At 40.7% G+C, this 20440-nt stretch overlaps 1 protein-coding gene across 1 annotated transcript; it reads left to right on the top strand.

Annotated features, from left to right (window-relative positions):
* Positions 1-1689: 1689 nt before the first annotated feature.
* Positions 1690-20128, top strand: LOC121925765 (glutaminase kidney isoform, mitochondrial-like). Its single transcript, XM_042458310.1, has 4 exons — positions 1690-2066; positions 16955-17051; positions 17321-17442; positions 19963-20128. The coding sequence occupies exons 1-4, from the start codon at positions 1753-1755 to the stop codon at positions 20126-20128; spliced, it is 699 nt and encodes a 232-aa protein (XP_042314244.1). The 5' UTR covers positions 1690-1752.
* Positions 20129-20440: the final 312 nt, after the last annotated feature.

Below are 20440 nucleotides of genomic sequence, written 5' to 3'. Positions count from 1 at the left end.
AGTGTGTTGTGGCACCAGAGTGCTCTGACAGAGAAGGCCGAATGCCTCACAAAATTACAAACCCTAGGGTTCCGTAGCATTGAGCCATGGCAGTTAAAGTGGTGCCAAACTGGATTATTTCTGCAATGCGGGTGCAGCCGACTGATCTGTAAATGAGAAACTGCAACCAGCAGAAGCTGGATAGCAGGAAGAAAATGGATGTCCAAAACAGAAATAATCCAGTTTGAGACTGCTTTAACTGCCCTGGCTCAGTGAAAGGGAATTCTGGGAATTGTCATTTATTATGCCACTGACAGAGAAGGCTCAACATCTCACAAAACTACAGTTCTCAAGAGTCCCTAGCATTGAGCCAGAGAAGTTAAAGCAGTCTCAAACTGGGTTATTTCTGCAGTGTGTTTTGGACCAAAGTTGGTGGCTGTGAGTGGGAAGGAAGAGAGGGATTATGCTGAGCATTCACAGGAGCCTTTGGAGTGAGACCAGTGGTGCCCACTCATATCCCCAACTAATGCTAGAGCCCCTGGATCCTATAGCTGCATGCCCTCCTGCGTGCGTTCCCTGCCTGCACCATTTTCCTGGCCATCTGCCCCACATTGGCCTGGTTCCCCCTAGCCTCCCATTTGGGCCTCTCTGGGCAAACTCTTGGCCCTCCTTCTGCCTTTCTTGTTTTCTTTTCAGGCAGAGATGCTCCAGCTGACTTCGGAGCCCAGTCTTGAGGAGATGCCAGTTGCAAGCAACTCCTGAACGAAAGTGTCCTCTTGCAAAGTGTGTTTCCTTGGCACAGATGTTTATAGCCGCCGTGAAAGGCCTATAGACAAAGTCTTCAAGTGCCAAGACATCCCACTGAACACTAAAGCCCCATGCCACTGTTTCCCTCTGCTCTGTATGAATGTGAGAGCTGAGAGGAAATGGAAAGCTGATAGGAAGAAAATCCTCTGTGGAGCTTAGTTTATAGGTGGAATTGGCTAGAAAGCCAGTGTCGTGCAGTGGTTTGAGTGTTGGATTAAGGACACACTGCAGAAATAATCCAGTTTGAGACCACTTTAAATGCCCAGCCTCAATGCTTGAGAATTCTGAGAATTGTAGTTGTGTGAGACATTCTAGCCTTCTGTCACAGAGCTGTGGGGCCACAATAAACTACAGTTCCCAGGATTCCCAAGAGGAATGCTGAAACGTCCTCCATTTTGAGCACGACTGGGGAGCATGATGAACTTAATACCCAAAACACAGTGCAGAAATAACCCACTGTGAGACCTCTTTTAACCGCCTTGGCTCAGTGCTCTAGGGAATGCTGGGAAGTGTAGTTTTTGTGAGGCATTAAAGCCTTCTCTGTCAGAGAGAGAGTGTGAATGGCTACAACAAACTACAATTCCCAGGGTTCCCTAGAGCACTGAGCCAAGGCAGTTATAAAGCAGTCTCAAAGTGGGTTATCCCTGTAGTGATGTTTGGAGCCATAACAACCAAAGACTCCGCGCCCTCACAATTTTGGCCCCTTTCCCTTCCCTTCCTTTCCTCCCTTGGAGACCCAGCAGCTGCAAGCCAAGTGCGCCACATATCTTCCTTCCTCCCCTCCCAAAAGGCGGGGTCGCGAAGGAGATTGACGTGCGAGGCGACCAATCGCCTGACGACGACGTCCCCCCTCCGCCCAATGGGATCCGCTCTGAGGCGGTGCCCGGCTCGTGCTGGGAGCCCCGCGCGGCGTCTCTGCCTCCTGCGAGTCATTCGCCTTCTGACTCCCTTCAGGAGAGGACCACCATGATGCGGCTGAGGGCACCGGCGGTGCTCAGGGACCTGGCGCGGCTCGGCAAGGCGGCAGCGGCCGGCGCCTCCGGGGAGGGATGCTGCCGCCTCCATCACCACCGCCCCGCTTGGCTCCTCCACCCCGCCCTCTCGCCCTCCCCGAGGCTCTCCCCCCGCGCCTTCTGCACCCGCTCCGAGGGGATCCTGGAGGAGCCAGGGAAAGGGCCCCCGCAGGCCACGGCGACGACTCCGGCCGCAGCCCCACCCGAGGCGCCCCCGGCTCCAGGCAGCAGCCACGGCAAGGAGGGCCACGGCAAGGAAGGGGAGAAGTGAGTCAGGGGCTGGGACTCGGGAGGGAAGGTAGAAGCGGAGGACCTCCCTAGGAAAATGGAGGACCCACATGCAGAGGGAGCATAAAGGCATGGTTCTGGGGCCATGCTCCAAATGGAGGACCTCCTAAGCAAAAATGGAGGACGCACAGGGGGATAATAGACGCGTGGTTCTGGGGCCATGCTCCAAATGGGAGGCATCACCAAATAAGAGCTCAAACCCACTCCAAATGGAGGGCATTTCAGAAGAAGGGAGGACATGACCACATATAAAAGCTCACACACACACTTGATATAAATTCATGCTTCTGGGTCATGCTCCAAGTGGAGGACCTTCTAAGAAAAATGGAGGACATGGCCAAATATAAAAGCCAAAAATACATAAATGTTAAATCCATGCTTACTGGGTTCATGCTCCAAATGGAGGTCCTTTCAAGAAAGATGGAGGGCACGACCAAACATAAAAAGCTAAAAATGCATATGTAAACCTTTAGTTCTTGCTTCTCAGCCGTTCTCCAGATGGAGGACCTTCCAGGAAAAATGGAAGACATGACCAAATATAAAAGCTAAAAGCACATGTGCAAATTTTAAACGTATGCTTCTCCGTCATGCTTCAAATGGAGGACCTTCCAAGAAAAATGGAAGGCATTACAAAATTGAAGCTGAAAATATTCATAGAAATATTAAACCTATGCGTCGGGGTCATGCTCCAAATGGAGGACATTCCAGGAAAAGGGAGGACATGAACACATCATATAAAAGCTAAAAAAAAAAAAAAACCCAAAACCAACCCCTTAATATAAATAAAATTGATGCTTCTCAGTCATGCTCCAAATGGAGGACCGTCAGGAAAACACAGAGGGCGTGACCCCATAGAAAAGCTAGAAACGCTCACAGAAATGTGAATTCATGCTTCTGGGTCGTGCTCAAACTGGAGGGCATTCCAGTAAAAAGGGAAGATAAGGCCAAATATAAATGCTCAGAACACGCATAGGAATGTAAATTCATGGTGTTCAAAATGGAGGGTTTTGGGGGGGGGTTCCTCCTGGACAGAAGGTGGAAATGTAGGACTTGCACAGGAAAAGGAGAACGCCTGGTTGCCCTGTCCAGAGGGGCATTGGTTGCTCGCTTTCCCCACTTGTCTTCTGTCTTCATTCCTTCCTTCCTTCCATTGCCCCGCTGCCCTGTGCATGTGACAGGAGGAGGAGGCCAGCACCTCGTGTGTCTCTCAGGACCCGGGTGACCAGATGTCCTCGTCTCCAAGGAGGACCAGGCACAAAGGAGGACCTTCAAGGGAGGATATGGTCCAATAAAAAAGCTCAAAACACTCATAGGAAGAAGGTAAATGCCTGCTTCTTAAAGTCATGCTCAGAATGGAGGACCCTTGGGAATTCCTGCTGGACAGAGGATGGAAATGGAGGACAAGTCCTGGAAAAGGATGGGACAGCTGCTCACTTTTTATCTGCCTTACAGGCAAGCAGGCTTTTGGGTGACTTTCACCTTCGCCACTCCTCCTCCTCCTCCTCCTCCTGGGTCAGCCACATGGCCTTTTTCTGAGGGGAGAAGAGAGACACGACAATGGCTTCTTATTCTTTTGCTTTGTGTTTTAGTATTTTATAGTACTGAAATAGTTATAGATGTTTCATTCTATTTGTAAAGCGCCAAGAACATGGATGGTGCTACATAAATAAATGACAGTAATAATAATGACATCCTCTTCCATGTTCTGTTGGAAAACCATTCGCTGAGGCAAAATAGATGCACTCTCAAAAGTGTTTTATTAGCAGGCTGGGTCCCTCCTTTTCCAGGACATATCCTGTTACTATTATATTTATTTATATACCACTTAGCCCCCAAAATTGGGACTCAAAGCAGCTTACAGTTTAAAAGCACAGGACAATTGAAAACATACAAAAATTTAATTCATATTCTACATTTTGAAATGTCCTCCATTTTGATCATGATGAAGAAGCATAAGTTTATATGAGTGGTTTTTAGCTTTTATTTGGTCATGCCCTACATTTTCCTTGAAGGTCCTACTTTTTGTTGTGCCCTATCCTCTTTTGTAGTTAGGACATCTGGTCAGCCTGCACCTTCACAGAGAACTGAAGCAGATCCATAAACCAACCTTCATGCGTTTGGTTGCATCTACACTGTAGAAATAATGCAATTTAACCCCACTTTAAGCACTATCATGCTGGGACGGAGTCATGGCAGTTAAAGTGGGGTCAAACTGCATTGCTTCTACATGCACCCAGAGACAGGAAGAGTGAGCAGGAAGGAGAATCGGAGTTGTTACTACAATGTGGTCTTTTCCGTTTTGTTTTGGCCTGCCTGTGATCTTACTCCTTTTGATGTCAAAGACATAGCTGTGCTAGTTTGGGAAATCAGTATGCAATGGGAACTTGCTGCACCTTTGAGACTAACTGAAAGAAAGAAGTGGGAGCATGAGCCTTCATAGACTTGAGCCTACTTCTTCAGATGCAAGGGGTGGATTGGAAAGCCTAGGGACAGACCTATATAAACTTGTTGCTTGTGAGAATGTCCATAGGAAATGCAGAGTGTGATATTCGCACACACAGACTACAGTACTATATAGGTCTGCCCCTGGGATTTCCACTCCACCCCATGTATCTGGAGAAGTAGGCCCAAGTCTGTGAAGGCTCATACTCCCAACCTCTTCCTTTCAATTACTGTAGTCCCAAATGTGCTGCAAGTTCTCTGTGTAATTTTTCTGCCTCAAAATTGGGGGTAACTCCCTCTCACCAGTTGTGGCTAGATCCAGGGTGTCAGGTGGGAGCGCATGGACTAGGTACCGGTTTCAGAAATCATCAAGCGACAACTGGAAGAGGCCCCTGAGCACATGCTGGGTGCTTTTTTGTCCTGACCAAGTAATTTAAAGCAGAACTTAGATCTCTTAAGCAGTGGACATCCAGGTCATAAGAGTGAAGTTGCTTCCCTTTTATGCTTTAGTCTCTGTACCTTTCACTTTGAAAATTAAACACAGCTGGTATTCATGGGAGCAGTGCCAGCAAATGCGTATTCATGGCTCATATTCAGATGCAGCCTTTCTTTCATGAATAGCAACAGTGGGTGGTGCTTCTTAGCTATAGTGAGAAGATATAGCTTACAGTACAGTCCTCCATTTATTTTTTCAATTTGTTTCATTTGTATACTGCCTAAGAGTACCAAAAAAACTTCAACAATATTTTTTTTAAAAAAACACTACGTTAAAAAGTATAAAATCATTTAAAAGACATGTAAAAATTAGAAAAAACATATCCCAGTGAGCAGCTTACCTATTTACATATTAAAAACCTGCTTAAACTAAAAGGGACTTTGCCTGCCAGTGAAAGGAAGCATGGAGAAGGCCAGCCTAAGCTCCCATGGATGGGATTTCCAGCAGGTGGGAGCAGCCACTGAGAAGTGTCTCCTGTGTCCTCCAGATATTTATGCAAAGGTCCCGCTGTGTTCTTTGTGACTTACTTCATAGTAAGTACATTCATGATTATGGACTAGTTATAGAAGAGTGATTTACCATTCTTTTTGCAATGTATGGAATAAGGCACCAGTTCCCAACCTGTGCTCCAAGGAGCCCTTAGGGCTCTGCATGCACTTTCCAGGTGCTCCGCAACTGCTCCAGGAAAAGGAAAGAAAAAGAAACAAAAAGTAACACTGCTCCTAAACACCATTAACTTGTAAGATATAGGGTAGGCATCATAGGGGCTCCACCATAGAAATTGATTCTCAAAAGGGCTCTGTGAGTCAGAAAGATTGGAAATAAGGGACTGGCTGTTCTGTTAGGGCTTTCGGATTAATCAATATCCACAGAAGGTTGTTGGCAGGGTTTTTTGTATGTAGTATATTCTCTCATTTTGGTCAGTATCTTATTGTCAGCCCTTGGAAGCTTATCAATAAGCAAACTGAGGGAAATTTGCCTCTCATTCTCCTTGAATTAGTTTCCCTGTTTTCTGCTCTCAACATCAAACAGAAAGCATGGCATATATATGAGTTTGAGTGACTGTCTTTAACAACATAATGTTACATCTTAATGCTGCATGTAGCTTGCAAAGAGTCTTCTTGTTGGATTAGCCATTATTTAGCTCTTGGTCTGTACCAGAAAAAGAGACATGGATAGTGAAATGGATTATCAGAATTACCACAAGGATTTTTTTAAATGGCAGTGGCAAGAACCATCACTATCATTGTTTCAATGAGGCTAATGTCACTGAATGGAGAAATACACATTCAAGTTATTAACCTTTTCATATATAATGTAGTGGTAATGTTTTTACTTTTACTTAGATGATTTAGGGCAGGGGTAGGCAATCTTTTTGAGCCGGGGGTCGGGTTGCTGTCCCTCAGACAACTGGGGGGCCGAAGCCAAAAAATAAATAATTAAATATTTTTTTTTTTAAAAAAATTAAATATATAAATAAACCGGGACAAATGTAGGACAAAATTTTCAAATGGTGGACACTTTTTAAAAAAAAAATGGAGGACACGCGAAAAAATTGCTGATTTTTAAAAAAATGTTAATATAAATGCATGTTTCTGAGGCTTCTATAGACAATTGCCCCCCAAAAGCCCCGGCAGCAATCAGCGGCAGGACCGGGCTGGGGCCGTTCCCAAGGCCTCACTGGGCTGCATCCGGCCCGCGGGCCGCAGGTTGCCTACCCCTGATTTAGGGTAAAAATCCACCAAAACCAAATAAAACAGTAAAACTAATAGTAACTAATATTGCTGTACTGATTGATTTTTTTCTGAAGGATGTTAGGTGGGGGGTGGGGACAGTTTTTCTTGGTCTAAAAACACATTTGGATTTCCCCCCCTTGGTATCACCACAGTTTGGCTAAGATTATAAATATGTGGACTGTGTGCATATGCTTTCTTTCCTTTTTCTCTAATCATTTTCTATAGGGGTAGGGGCATTGGAGAAATCACTCAGTTTATTTGATCTGTCAAGAAAAGGCTGAGATCCTACATTACACAGGGGAGTAATTTTCCATCTGCACAGTTCTGTTTCTGCCCCCGTATACTGTATATCTTTTTCTGGATAGCATGCAGCTATTATGGATTTTGGTATGACCCGTGGAAAGGTCGAGGGTAAAACTTAGGGGCATGTAACAAAGGATCTAAAGGATGAAGCAAAGGAAAACAATGCCAAAGAACTTCAAAAATTCCAGCAAGCATAACTGTTTGTGCTCTCACTAAAGGCTGAGTTGATGAGAGAGTAGAGAGGGGTCAGTGCTTCCAGGACAGATTACACTCATGCCTTTTACCAGAGGATAGTTCCCTTTTTTTTAAAAAAAAAGGAGTTAACTTACATTAATCTGTGGGTAAGTTGACACAAGTTTTTTGGATCATTTTTTGACTAAAATTTCTAGACTTATACATGAGTATATACAATATTTATTTGTATTCTACCCTTTTCCTAATCTGTGACTCAAGGTGACATAAAGAAGTTAAAAGAATTACAGCTTCAAAAATCATATCATACAAAAATTTAAAAATATAATTAAAGTAATAAAGTTAAAAGCAAGACTGCAACAAATAAGTAATGCAGCACATTTTGAAAGGATGTTTTCCCCATCAGCAGTCACCCTTTGTGTTTCACCAGGCCTTTCATCAAGTACAGTTGCCCCTCCTTTTTCCAGACCCCTCCAAGAAAACAGAGTTTCGCAGGCACGCACTCCTTGGACACGCGCCCCATTGTTTCCCCCTCCGTTTGTCCCTCATGCCTAGTCAAGTCTCTAGACCACAAGAATGGAGAGACGACTGTATTAAGGAAAAGAAGAGATAAAAAAATTTTCTTCAGCATCCATATTGTGTGTCTGAGCAAAGCATATTGGTTTCAGGAATGACTTCTGATGAAAGGTATTAGAGCCATATCATTTGGATCTTAAGGAAGGCAGTCCAAACCTTGTTCTTGAAGACCTTCTATTGGCAGAGTTGAAATAAGGAAGGAACAACTTTTGCTGTTCTTTCCCACTTCTTACTTTGTTAAATCATTTTCTTAGGATTTTCCTCCCATTGAAACTGTTTGGCCCCATTAGATCAGAAGGCAGTTTGATGGCAGATCTGGAAGTCAGGAGTGCTGTGGATCATTTGATTCATGGCCTATCTGGTATACAAACTGGCATGCTTTCCTTTCCCATTAAAATTGTATGTATCCTCCCAAATTCATTCTCAAACCAGAAGGAAACTTGGGAAAGTGCTCAGTTCCTTCCCGTGCAACCATTTTCCTGCTTAAATTCTCGCTTCTTCCTGGAATATCCTCCCTTCCTCTTCCTGAATAAATTACTTTAATTTTCAGTTCCAGTTTAGTTAGACAGGGGTATATTTTTTCATAGTTTACCAGATAGGGATTATTTAGAAAAGACAAATATATTTTAGAGGAAAGAATGGGCAAAACCATCTCTGAGTATTCCTTGCCTAAGGAAAACTCTTATGAAAATTCATGGGAGTGCCATAAGTTGACAGGCTACTTGAAGGCACATACATTCACAAAAAGGCAAAAGAGTTTAAGCAGCTCATCCCTCACATCATTCTTCTGCTTAAGCTTTCCAGAAAGGCACTTAGTTATCAGATAGGTTTACTTATATCTCTCCTGAAAGCTGCAGGTAGTCTTTTGGTTTCAAGGAATAAAAATAGATAGATACAGTGACAAATAGTTGCAGAAAACATGGATATGCTTTGAAACAAAACTAAAGTATCTATTTTTCAGTAGAGTTAAATAATGTGAGCAGGTAGATAAGTGGTGTCCATGGTTTAGGTTCTTGCCACTCCATATCGGCTGTCCATCTCATGTTATTTTTTATGTCACTTCTTGTTGCTTACGAAAATATACAAAGATGCCAGGTTTTGAAACTGAAAAGAAGTATACAGAGGCCAGACTAACTGTACTACTGATTATAACACATTTTTGGATTTGTTGGAAGCTGAAAACTATGACTTTGATCCATTGGCCAGTATAATCTTAAAATGACCAGACTATTGAATCAAATAGCAAATGGTAAGTAAACACATCAATCCCATTGATTACATTACCCCCCCAGAGTACTCCAGGCTGCTCCTGAGTATTCAGGTCCATTGTTCCGAGTCCTAGTCTCTGGAGTAGCAGAAAACAAACTTGCTCCCTCCTCAATATGACATCCCTTCAGATATTTAAACAGGGCTATCATATCACCTCTTAACCTTCTCTTCTTCATGCTAAACATCCCCAGCTCCCTAAGTCATTCCTCATAGGGCCTGGTTTCCAGATCTTTCACCATTTTAGTTGCCCTCCTTTGGACACACTCCAGTTTCTCAATGTCCTTTTTGAATTGTGGTGCCCAGAACTGGACACAATATTCCAGATGGGGACTGACCAAAGCAGAGTACAGTGGCACTATTACATCCCTTGATCTAGACACTATACTTTATTGATACAGCCTAAAATTGCATTGGCCTTTTTAGCTGCCGCATCACACTGTTGACTCATGTTCAACTTGTGGTCTACTAGGACTCCCAGATCCCTTTCACATGTTGTCTCATTCAGCCGGGTGTCCCCCATCCTATATCTGGGCATTTCATTTTTCCTCCCTAAGTGCAGTACCTTACATTTCTCCCTGTTGAAGTTCATTCTGTTAGCTTTGGCCCAGCTTTCTAGTCTATTCAGGTCATTTTGAATTTTGATCCTGTCCTCTGGGGTATTAGCTACACCTCCTAATTTGGTGTCATCTGCAAATTTGTTGGATGATGAAGTTTTTGAGTGGGCCAAAACCTAGCATTAATCCTGATGGAAAGTTGCTGGATACCACTTTGAATGTTGTATTCATGCATTTACTACTGTAAATTTCATACAGATTTGCAAATTTCATAACCGTCATATGTGAATTCTTTGCTATATTTTTCACTTGTTTTCTTTGAGCATAATATGTGGAACTAATGCTGCATCTGGACTGTAGAAATAAAGCAGTTTGACAACAGTTTAACTGCTGTGGCTCAATGCTATGAACTTATGGGGTGTGTAGTTTTATTAGCTGTTTAGCCTACTCTGTCAGATGCCACAACAGACTACAAATTCTAGGGTTCCACAACATTGAGCCATGGCTGTTAAAAGTGTTGTCAGACTCCATTATTTATAATGTGTAGATGAGCTTCTAAATTAAAACCTGACCAAAGTGTAGTAACAAAATTTCTCCTGTCTATTAAACTGTAGCTTTACTTAACTAGTGGTCTGCCACAACCTTTCTTCAGCTGAATTTCTGTGACTCTCATCTTTTGAATATTTGAAAATTAGCAGCTTCATTCATTTCCCAGTTCTTTAAGTACTGAACTCTAGAACTAACCATGTACTGTAATAAATCAGATCTATAGTGGTTAATTTGCAGTTTTAGTTTGCACAGACTAAGAGCACTCTACACTGGATTGAGACATAATCATGCTTAGAATAGACTCATTGGAATCAATGGGATTAGCTTTCACTGTATCTGTTTAAATAACAAAAACACATGTGTTATGTTTAAACTGGTTTTTTTCCAACCCTGCCCCTGGAGCAATCAGGTTACTGAGCATGTGGAAGAATACCTCAATGCAGTTTATTGTGGAAAGTACACAGCATTGCCTATAGGTCTTGAGCTCATGAGAAGTGCAGAAAAATGTGCCCTTCCCACAAGTACAAGACTTATAAGGCAATGCTGTGAATTTCCCAGAATAAATTGAATTGGGTTGTTTTTCTAGAAAGGTTTCTGAAATATTTCCAGTGCTCTAAAGTCATTGTAATCTACACTACCTTGTTTGCTTTACTGTTATGAATAAACATAATTAAATTACGTTATGGGCCGAAACAGATAGCCCAACTGCGGCGTGGCAGCAGCAATACTAGGGTTAGGGACCATGCGGTTGATGCACGGTTTCTAACCCTAGTATCGCCGCTGCCACGGTTCTGTACACCAACCGCACGGTCCCTAACCCTAGTACGTGTGGGGGATGCCATTGTTATGCAGCACCGTCCACACAGCACGCATAACAATAACATCAGGCACATGCCACGGTTGGTGCACGGAACCGTGGCAGCGGCAATACTAGGGTCCACTTTAAGAGATATAGCCATTCTTTTTGGAGATGACACATTTTCAGCCAGATAACTTAGTTGTAGGAAACTCCCTTATGGAGAATTTTCTATTTGATATCATTTCCTGTGGGTATAGTAAGTATATTAGTAGTGTCTTCATACCGGCCTCTGCTACTAGGGGTGCTCCAACAGTAACACCAGCAAACTGGGTATGCATATTATCTGTTGGGGATAAGGGCTTCTGATTCATGACACTTTACCTTTGGGAAAGCAAACACAAGGGTTTACACCCATTTTCTTCTCCTAACTGTATATACAGTAGGTGGTAACCTACTGTATATACTCATGTATAAGTCTAGAAATTCTGGTCAAAAAATTGACCCAAAACCCCCAAGTCGACTTATCTATGGGTCAATGTAATTACTGTATCTTAACTCATATTTAAAAGAAGGAACCATCCCCTGATGAAAAGCAGGAGTATGATCTGTCTTGGAAGCACTGCCCCCCCCCTCTATTCATCCATCCAGCCTTAAGAGTAAGCACAAAGAGTTATATCTGCTGGAATTTTGTAAGTTTTTGACATTGTTTTGCTTTGCTTCATCCTTCAGATCCTTTGCTATATGTCCCTATGTTTTATCCTCGACTTATTCATGGGTCATAGCAAAATCCATAATTTTGGCCCTAAATCTTGCTCTTGACTTATACATGAGGTCGGCTTATAGTCAAGTATATACGGTACTGTATATTCTTTCCTTGGTTACTTGCATTCACAGCCCATCACTTTGTCAGTGACATAGGCAGCTGTAAGTTCACTTTATGCAACTAATGTCTTTTCTTTTTGTCATTGCAGAGGTTGATATTCTCTTGCACCCTCTGTAGCAATCATAGCCCCCCCCCCCATCCCAGATTCACAGTTTTTCAGAACTACTCCTTTCCCCCATAACATCCATTCCATGGATGGTAGAAAGTGCAGGCATCAGAGAAACATCTGGCCATCTCCCAGAGCCAAATGCAAACCAATTAGATCATTCCCGAGTCTGTGACAGATCTTGGCAGAAGGTATTATCAGTCTGAGTCTGGCTATGGGTCATACTAGACACTACTCAGATCCCCCTTGCACTTCCCACCAGCCACAGAATTGCTTTTTCATGGGCTGTTCCAGCAAAATGGTGCATCCTAGTGATGGTGAGTGAAGAGCAATAGTGGATTTCAGCCTATGGTACTCTTATAGTACAGAATCTTGACCATATTAACTAGGTTAGAAAATAGGTTACAGGTAGTGTTAATGTGTCTGCAGTGTAATATTCCCCAGAACTAAAAAAATTATCAGGTTTTGCTAAATATGCATAGTGCAGTTCTTGTATCTGAATTTCAAGTTAGATAAAATATTTTCTGCATAAAATTCACCTTGTTCTAGAGTCTGGGTGAAACATGGCCTTTAGCAACCCCTCTTTCTACTAAGGACTTTATCACACGGGGACAATTAGAAGTATAAAGTGTGATTATCCCATGAAAATAATGTGTTTGTGATTAAGATTTTCACACAACGTTGCGTATAAAGCGAACTTAACCCAAGGAATATCCCATGAAAATTGCAGAATAGCGATAATGTTTTTCACATTCTGCTGCGATGAAAAGCCATTAAAGTGCCATTATCCTGAGAATAACCAGACATTCCCATGAATTTCTGTTTATTGCCTGTTTATTCCTGGGATAATGGCTCTTTTATTGCTCTGTGTGTGAAAATGTTAATTGCATGATTTTCACGGGATAATCACTGTTTAAACTACCAATTTTCTCCCGTATGATAAAGTCCTAAGTCAGACATCAGAAGGTCTGAGATCTTGCAGAAGAGGATGGTGTTTGCATTAGAGTAGCAAAATGCGAAGTAGATTTTTGAGAGAGAATTTGAATTTTTTAGTTCTGAATGTCAATAGCAAGACTTGCTTCCCTTTCTTCTTCCTTCCTTTCTGTGAATGTGGCATCTTTAATAATTGGGTTGGAGGTAGAGAGTCCTTCTATGATTCTGTTGAATTTTACTTTCCCTCTCTGTGTGCAAAGTTGCTTATCCCACAGACACGTCTGCTTTCTTCTCACAGTACTTACTCATAAAGAACTTTTGCAGCTACAGTCTCTACTTTTTACCTTAAAATATTACCAGTTTATACATTTCTTCCACCTCATTCTAGTTACAGGCAGATTTTTATTGCAAGGATAAGAGAGCTAAAAGGAGCTCTTGCTCTGTAAATTGATCATTCTTAATTTGAAATTTTGCTTTTATTTCCTGTGGATACTCTTTGTGCAGCCTTTTGGTATTCCTTAACCCCACTGGCAGCTAGCTTCTCCTTCTTCCCTTTCAAAGGGAAAAGAAAATAGCCAGAGTAAGATTATAAAGAAAAAAGAAACCAAAGAATGAATTGTGAAAAGGAACTTCAACAGGGAAGGAACAAATGTCTTGAATAGATTTCTTTAGCAGAGAGTGGTCCAAAATTCAGTTTGAGACAGCTTTAATGGCCCTGGCTCAATGCTAGGGAATTCTGGGAACTGTAGTTTTGTCAGACATTTAGACTTTTCTGTCAGAGAGCTCTGGTGCCACAATATAATACAATTCTCAGGACTCCCTAGCATTGAGCTGAGGCAGTTAAAACGGTCTTGAACTGGATCATTTCTGCAGTGTGTTTGGGACCAGAGTCTTCTGAGTGTCTAACCATTTGCATGTAGGGTTTGATTGCATCATGGCAGTACACTGGGGGCTGTGTTTAGTTTTCAAAAGGGAGACCTGTAGATGGTTAAGCCTATGGAGAACTTTGCTCTTCCGTGCTGTTAATGCCTCTCCGTAGTTCTGTGGTTGAAACACAGAACTGCTTGCTTGTGGATAGACATAGCCATTTTGTGTGATTAGAATCACTGTTATTATATTTGTTTGGACTAGTAGAAATTACTTTGGTTATTACAACTGGATGTAATTTTTGGTCCCATGGTGTTTGTTTCTTTCTTATATTTATCCTTCAGGGAGCTATAGGTGTTTTACCTGACTTGTCTCTTCAACTTCAATTACTCTTTGAGGTAGGCTACACTGGGAAATAGTGACTGGCCCAAAGTAATTTTATTTATTTATTTATTTATTTATTTACGCTATTTGTACTCTGCCCTTCAGCCCTAAAGGGTCTCAGAGCGCCTATTTTCCAGGGCAGGGATAAGAATCATGCCGCCTTGAAGGTGTTTGGGACTGTAACTCCCAGAATTCCTAACCATTGGGTATGTTGACTATGGTTGTTGGTACTTGGAGCCCTACAACATCTGGAAGACTGCGTGATTCCGACCTCTTTTTTTCAGATGAGTGTCCAAGAGTGTAACTTGATATTCCCCAGTCGGATGCCTTCCAGATGTTTTGGACTGCATCTTTGCCCTCCCCTGTCCATTGGCTATACTAGCTGGGGCTAATGGGAGACCAGATCGAGGAAGGCTGTTCTAACCATGGACTCATACACTGTCAGGATAGGGAAATGTTTTTGATCACATGTCTTGTATCTATATTCTGAATATATACAGAAGGTCTCGTACCTATATTCAGTTATACTTACCATCTTTATGTGTGTATATCTTTTCGTTTAATTTCTTCTTCTTGTTAATTTGGCTAAATTGTGTCTGCAGGCCATATTTAAAGTATACAGTACTTCCACAGTTTTATAGATTATACAAGTAGGGCAAGAAATAGGAGAGTTCCTGTTTGATTTTGCCTTTTTTCTGTTGATCAGTGGTATGTAGTGGAAAACATTTTCCTATCCCTGTTCTGTGCCATTTTTTTTTAATACTGGAAAAATTTATACTGTTCTATCAAATATCTGAAAAACAAGCAGTCCCTTGGTTCTCAGAGAGTTTCTCCAAATCTTAAATTCTTCTTTTTGCTTGCCAAAGTGGAGTAGCATAATAGCATTCTTACTCATATACCTGGAGAAGTTTATATGGTATGAAAAGAAAGTGAAAATAGACCTGGCACTGGTTTATCTATAATCTGTATGAATTTGAAGATGAGCTGTGTGGCAGATGAGTTGTTTGATGCCAGGAGAAAGGGCATCAAAGGCCACCATTCTTACAGAGCTTCCTCTATTTAAGGCTTTGTAATGCCTGATTTTCACCCTAGGAATAATGTTGTGGTGAAGTGATGTGGTATGGAAAATTTCCAGTTACTCTTGGTGTTGTTGGCCAGCTTATTGAATAGATCAGCAGGCTACAGATGTCTCCACATTAACATTTTCAGTTTTGTGCCTCAGGCTCTAGGCCACGTGGCAAGAGCGAGCTCTTTGGCTCAAATCAGAAGGCTCATGCCTTAATTCAAATGTATTCAGTTCCTGGAAATATGTCTGTGAGATAGATAGATAGATAGATAGATAGATAGATAGATAGATAGATAGATAGATTATACAGTTAATATGTTGTGCACATTCTTTTTTGTTTTTTTAAGTTACTAAATAAATCATGTGAAATGATATCTCAAAAGTTGAGCTTTCCCACTTTGCCAATGAAGAGCCGGCGCCCCAAACTTTATTCAAATTCACTATATGGCTATATAGGTCAATGGTATATTTGTTGCACCACAATGACTGCTGGCTTCTGACTTCAAATCAGTTTGTCTATATGCTTTAAAGATATAAGTGCTGTGGAGAGCAAACACTCACTTCCATGCAGTAAAGATAACTATGACAATACCATGTCCGCTCCATATCTTAGTTCTTTTGGGCATATGCTGAATATGTGCTTTTCTGAGTGTTTAATGATGCTAAAACATTGCTCTTAGGCTGAACAAATATTACATAACATTATTGACCTGCAGAATAGGGGGAGAAAAAGCTTATACTGCAGTTTAAACTGATAAGCTTTATCCAGGAATAGTCCATTTGAGGTATTTCTCTATGTAAGTTGAATGTTTGCCATGTTTGCTTTGTCAGCTGGGTCAATGTCATAGCTAAATATTGGCTTGATTTAACCGCAACTGATGTGAATGATGCACACTGTATATAAAGTTATTTAAACATTTCTTTTAAAAAATTGAAGTAAGCTTAATGTTTATAATTTTAAATCGTGTACGTTTTAAAAATTGTACTATGTACATATTTTTGTACCTAAGAGCAATTTTTGGAGGTAGACGTTTCACAAACTGAGAACGGTGTCATATAGTTAAATATTAAGATTTTTTGTTACTGTTATACTGACTTTATATAATCTTATTCTTTATTGTATAGTAGTCTGTTAAGATCCTTCTTTAGTGAAATTGTGCTTTTAGTGTGAAGTAAAATTGAAATGGACAACGTTGCAAAGGTTGCTTTTGATGATAGTAAAATACTTACATCCTAGTTTGACATAATATTTAAATAAAAATTGTTAACTTAAATGTTTGTAGAAGAACAAATATGATAACTTAGGCCTGTTACAGACTGCTAAAATAAAGCTGCTTTGGGTCTCTTTGGAGGTATGCTGTTTAAATGATGCATGGGTCCTAAGAGTCCGGAGGTCGCGCCAAAGCCACACTCCATTCCTAAGCACTGGAGGGCAGCTTTGGTGCAGCTTCCGGATTCTTAGGATGCATGCATCATTTAAACAGCATACCTCCAAAGAGATCCGAAGCAGCTTTATTTTGCCAGTCTGTAACAGGCCTTAAATAGTGATTAGATATATGTTAAGTTCTTTGCAGACTTAATTGGAAGCCAGTCCCGTTTAACTCTGTGTGATTTTAATTCGGAGGAGATATGGAAAGGAGTATACTGAGCGTGGATGACTCAGAATTTGGTTTTAGTTTTTCATTCTTTTCCTTTGTCTTTTTTCTCTTCAGTAAGACAAAGCAAGGTCTCTTGCCTAGTTTGGAGGATTTGCTGTTTTATACTATTGCAGAAGGACAAGAAAAAATACCAGTTCATAAGTTTATTACGGTAAGCATTTTGTTTTGACTAAACTATACTAAGTAGCTTAGCTGAATAATTGTTTGTAACGCTGGAAATGAAGTGCATGTCACATGCTTTTTAGTGATCGTCTATTAGAAAGACTGAAAAAAAAATAGAACCACCTTGCAAATATGTTTGTCAACTGTGTAATGCACTATGTTCAAAAATTGTAGCAGATGGTCCTCAGAACTAGGGCTGCATGTTACCTAAAAATGTTCAGAACAAGGAATATTTGAAACGCTTATTTTTTTTTACAGGCTTTAAAATCTACTGGTTTACGTACATCTGATCCAAGACTGAAAGAATGCATGGATATGTTAAGATTGACACTTCAAACAACGTCAGATGGTGTTATGCTAGATAAAGACCTCTTTAAAAAGTAAGCACCTTTTATCGGTCTGACACCGTTTCTTAAAATATGTTACAACCCATTTATTGACATAGAATATTTATGATACTTAGCGAGGAAATGAGGCCAGCCACCACTGCCTTAAGAAATATTTATTTGAAAATAACTTAATTTTGCTGGTAATGTAATTGATAACAGAGTGTTGAGGACAAGTGGACATATTCATTTGGTTCTTTCATTTTGAAGAACAGGTTGAGTTTCAAAACACTTGAGTCTTATTTATATTGCTTAGAATTCTGAATCAGTTACTTAAATAAATAGACTTAATACCTAATTTTTATTAATTAATTATAATTATAATAAATTAATTAAGATAGTTAAATATGCAGTGGGCCCTCCAAATTCCCTGGGGTTAGGGGCATAAGACCCCTGTGAAAGTGGAAAAACTGCAAATAAAAATACCACATTTTTTTTACTTAAGAGATCATCTCTCTAGGTCCTCCAGCACAACTCTGTGGTCATATCTGCTGGAAATTGACCATACAATCACACTGGAAGTCCTACAAATACCAAGAGAAGTGTTTTTCTAGTAATCTCTAGGTCCTCCAGCGCAACTTGGTGGTCAACGTCCAGCAGAGTTGTATGAGAGGACCTAGATATTCCTAGAGAGAATATATTAATCAAATCCACAAAAGTCAAAGTCGCAAATGTGGAGGGCCCATTGTACTTAATCTTCTCGTGGACCAACCCCTCCTTTCAAACCTGATGGAAACATCATTCACTTGTGTTCAAAGTGCCAGCAGAATGATCTCTTTCTTCCCACGCATTTGATGCCTAGTAAAGTGGGTGGTGGTGATTCACAATCATGGCAATAGTGTCAAAATCATAACTAAGTAGTAATCATGAATATGGAGTATGAATATACCTAGCTATAGTAATCCGTAAGGGAACAGAGCCCATCTGATCTTGGAACCTAAGCAGGGTCATTCTTGGCTAGTACTTGGATGGGAGTGATTGGATAGCCCTTGCGGTCTCTTCCAACTATGATTCTAGTGAATATTAGATGCTGTGGGCTATATTTCAGAGGAAGGAACTGGCAAAACCACCTCTGAGATTTTTCTTGCCTAAGGAAACCCTATGAAATTCATGGAATTGCCATATGTTGACAGATGGCTTGAAGGCATACACACATCTGTTTTGCATTCATAGTTACTACTTAGTCATGATTTTAACACTACTGCCATGGTCGTAATCTGTGCCAAACCTACTTTGCTGGGTGTCAGCTGCATGAGGAACAGGAGATCCATTCTGGTGACTGGAGCATGATGGAATGATGTTTCTGTTAGGTTGGGGTAGAGGTCAGGATAGGAGAATTAGTTAACTTTAGTTAACTTTAGTTAACTCAGTTAAATATATGCATGTGAGGAAGTAGACTGAAGTCTACAAAAGCTCATGCTACCAGGGTCTTTCCTTCAGTTCATCTCAAAAGTGTTAGAAGATTCCTTTGTACTCTTATTAGCGGATACAGAATTCCAGCCTCATTGCCAAACTGTCCAAACCATGTGTGCTGTTGAGGATAGGCTTTTTTGAGGGTGGTTTTGCCTGGTAAAATGGTGATAGGGAGAAGATAAAGAGGGATTTGATGCTTCAAAAAAGGGGTTGCCAGGCCTAATCAGCTTGTGCACTGCTCTGTCACCACCCTGCTATAAGCAGAACCAAACATTAATCCTTCAGTTTCGTGACTGTTTTCTTAATGATATAAGAGGCATGTGGGCTGTGTATCCACAGGCATTCAGTTGTACTCTTATGTGTAGTATAAAGACTCTTTTGAAATGTAAACACACATTGTTATAGCAACCAACTGCTGGACAAGCTTTTTCAAGAAATAGAAAGCTGGAAACTTGAGTTTGCATGCATCCTTTTTTCTTGAAGATTTATAACATTTTTAGCCTTGTTGGAAGGTGTTTACAGTATGCTTCTTTGTGTAAGAGAAACTTTTCCAAGCACAGATTTCATACTGACTAGCTGCTCTTCAGCTTCTTGGAGCCTCTCAAGTCGCAAAATCCCTATTACAGTTCTTCTTTTTTAAGCTTGTGTCACAGCTTTGCTATATATTAAAACATTTTAATAAGGAGACAACTTCCTGATTGTTAACTTTTAATTTTTTTAAACACCTTATAAAACCATTTCTGTTAGTTAAATATTTGCATATTAGACATTATGCATATTAGAATTTATGCTGTATTTGTAGCTTGCTCCCCAGAAAACTTAACTTGGATCTTATGTAGCCATTTCAGTTTTGAATTTAAGAAGAAAAAAGCAAAATTAAGCATAATGTATGTAATGTAAAAGCAAACTTTATGTTCCAAAATTATCTCACCAGAACATAAGATGCATTTTTAAAACCTATTTTATCTCTAGAATGGAGTAAATTTTATGCAGCTTTCTAGATCTTGTTGTAGTGATGACTAGAATATGAGGCTCTGCAATGCATAACAAAAATCAGTGACATTTTCACTCATTTAACCTTTTTTTTTTAATGTTTCACAGATGTGTGCAAAGCAACATTGTTTTACTTACTCAGGCTTTCAGGCGCAAGTTTGTAATTCCAGATTTTATGTCATTTGCCTCTCACATTGATGAGCTTTATGAAAATGCAAAAACACAGTCTGGAGGAAAGGTGAGTGCTCTGATAAAAGAATTGTCATGTTTTTAATATCTGTATGAGAGCCACATTTTAAGGACTGAAGAGTTGCTACTGAAATTCATAATATGTCCCTAAAGCTGAGGAAAATGTGGTTTCTTTTTGCGCTGAAATGGTGTTTTGCACCCCCTGTAAAACACCAACATTTTACTTTTTTACTGGTGCAGAGAGGCACTGTAGTTGCCACTAACACTCTAAATAATTCCCATACGTCCAAGAGAACAATGTTTGCAGTACTCCTGTTCCTTGTAGCATGCAACGTCCCTACATACATAAATGTACAGGTTGCTTACCTGTAACGGTGTTTCTTCGAGTGGTCATCTG

Source organism: Sceloporus undulatus, chromosome 1 (assembly GCF_019175285.1).
Source record: "Sceloporus undulatus isolate JIND9_A2432 ecotype Alabama chromosome 1, SceUnd_v1.1, whole genome shotgun sequence".
Taxonomy (NCBI): Eukaryota; Metazoa; Chordata; class Lepidosauria; order Squamata; family Phrynosomatidae; genus Sceloporus; species Sceloporus undulatus.
This window is presented reverse-complemented; position numbering and strand designations above follow the sequence as displayed.

Bases quoted from the DNA above. Each gene is read 5' to 3' on its own strand.
- LOC121925765 (XM_042458310.1), top strand. From the start codon at position 1,753: ATGATGCGGCTGAGGGCACCGGCGGTGCTCAGGGACCTGGCGCGGCTC. The intron at 2,067-16,954 runs GTGAGTCAGGGG...TTTTCTCTTCAG, and splicing joins CACGGCAAGGAAGGGGAGAA to TAAGACAAAGCAAGGTCTCT. The intron at 17,052-17,320 runs GTAAGCATTTTG...TTTTTTTTACAG, and splicing joins CAGTTCATAAGTTTATTACG to GCTTTAAAATCTACTGGTTT.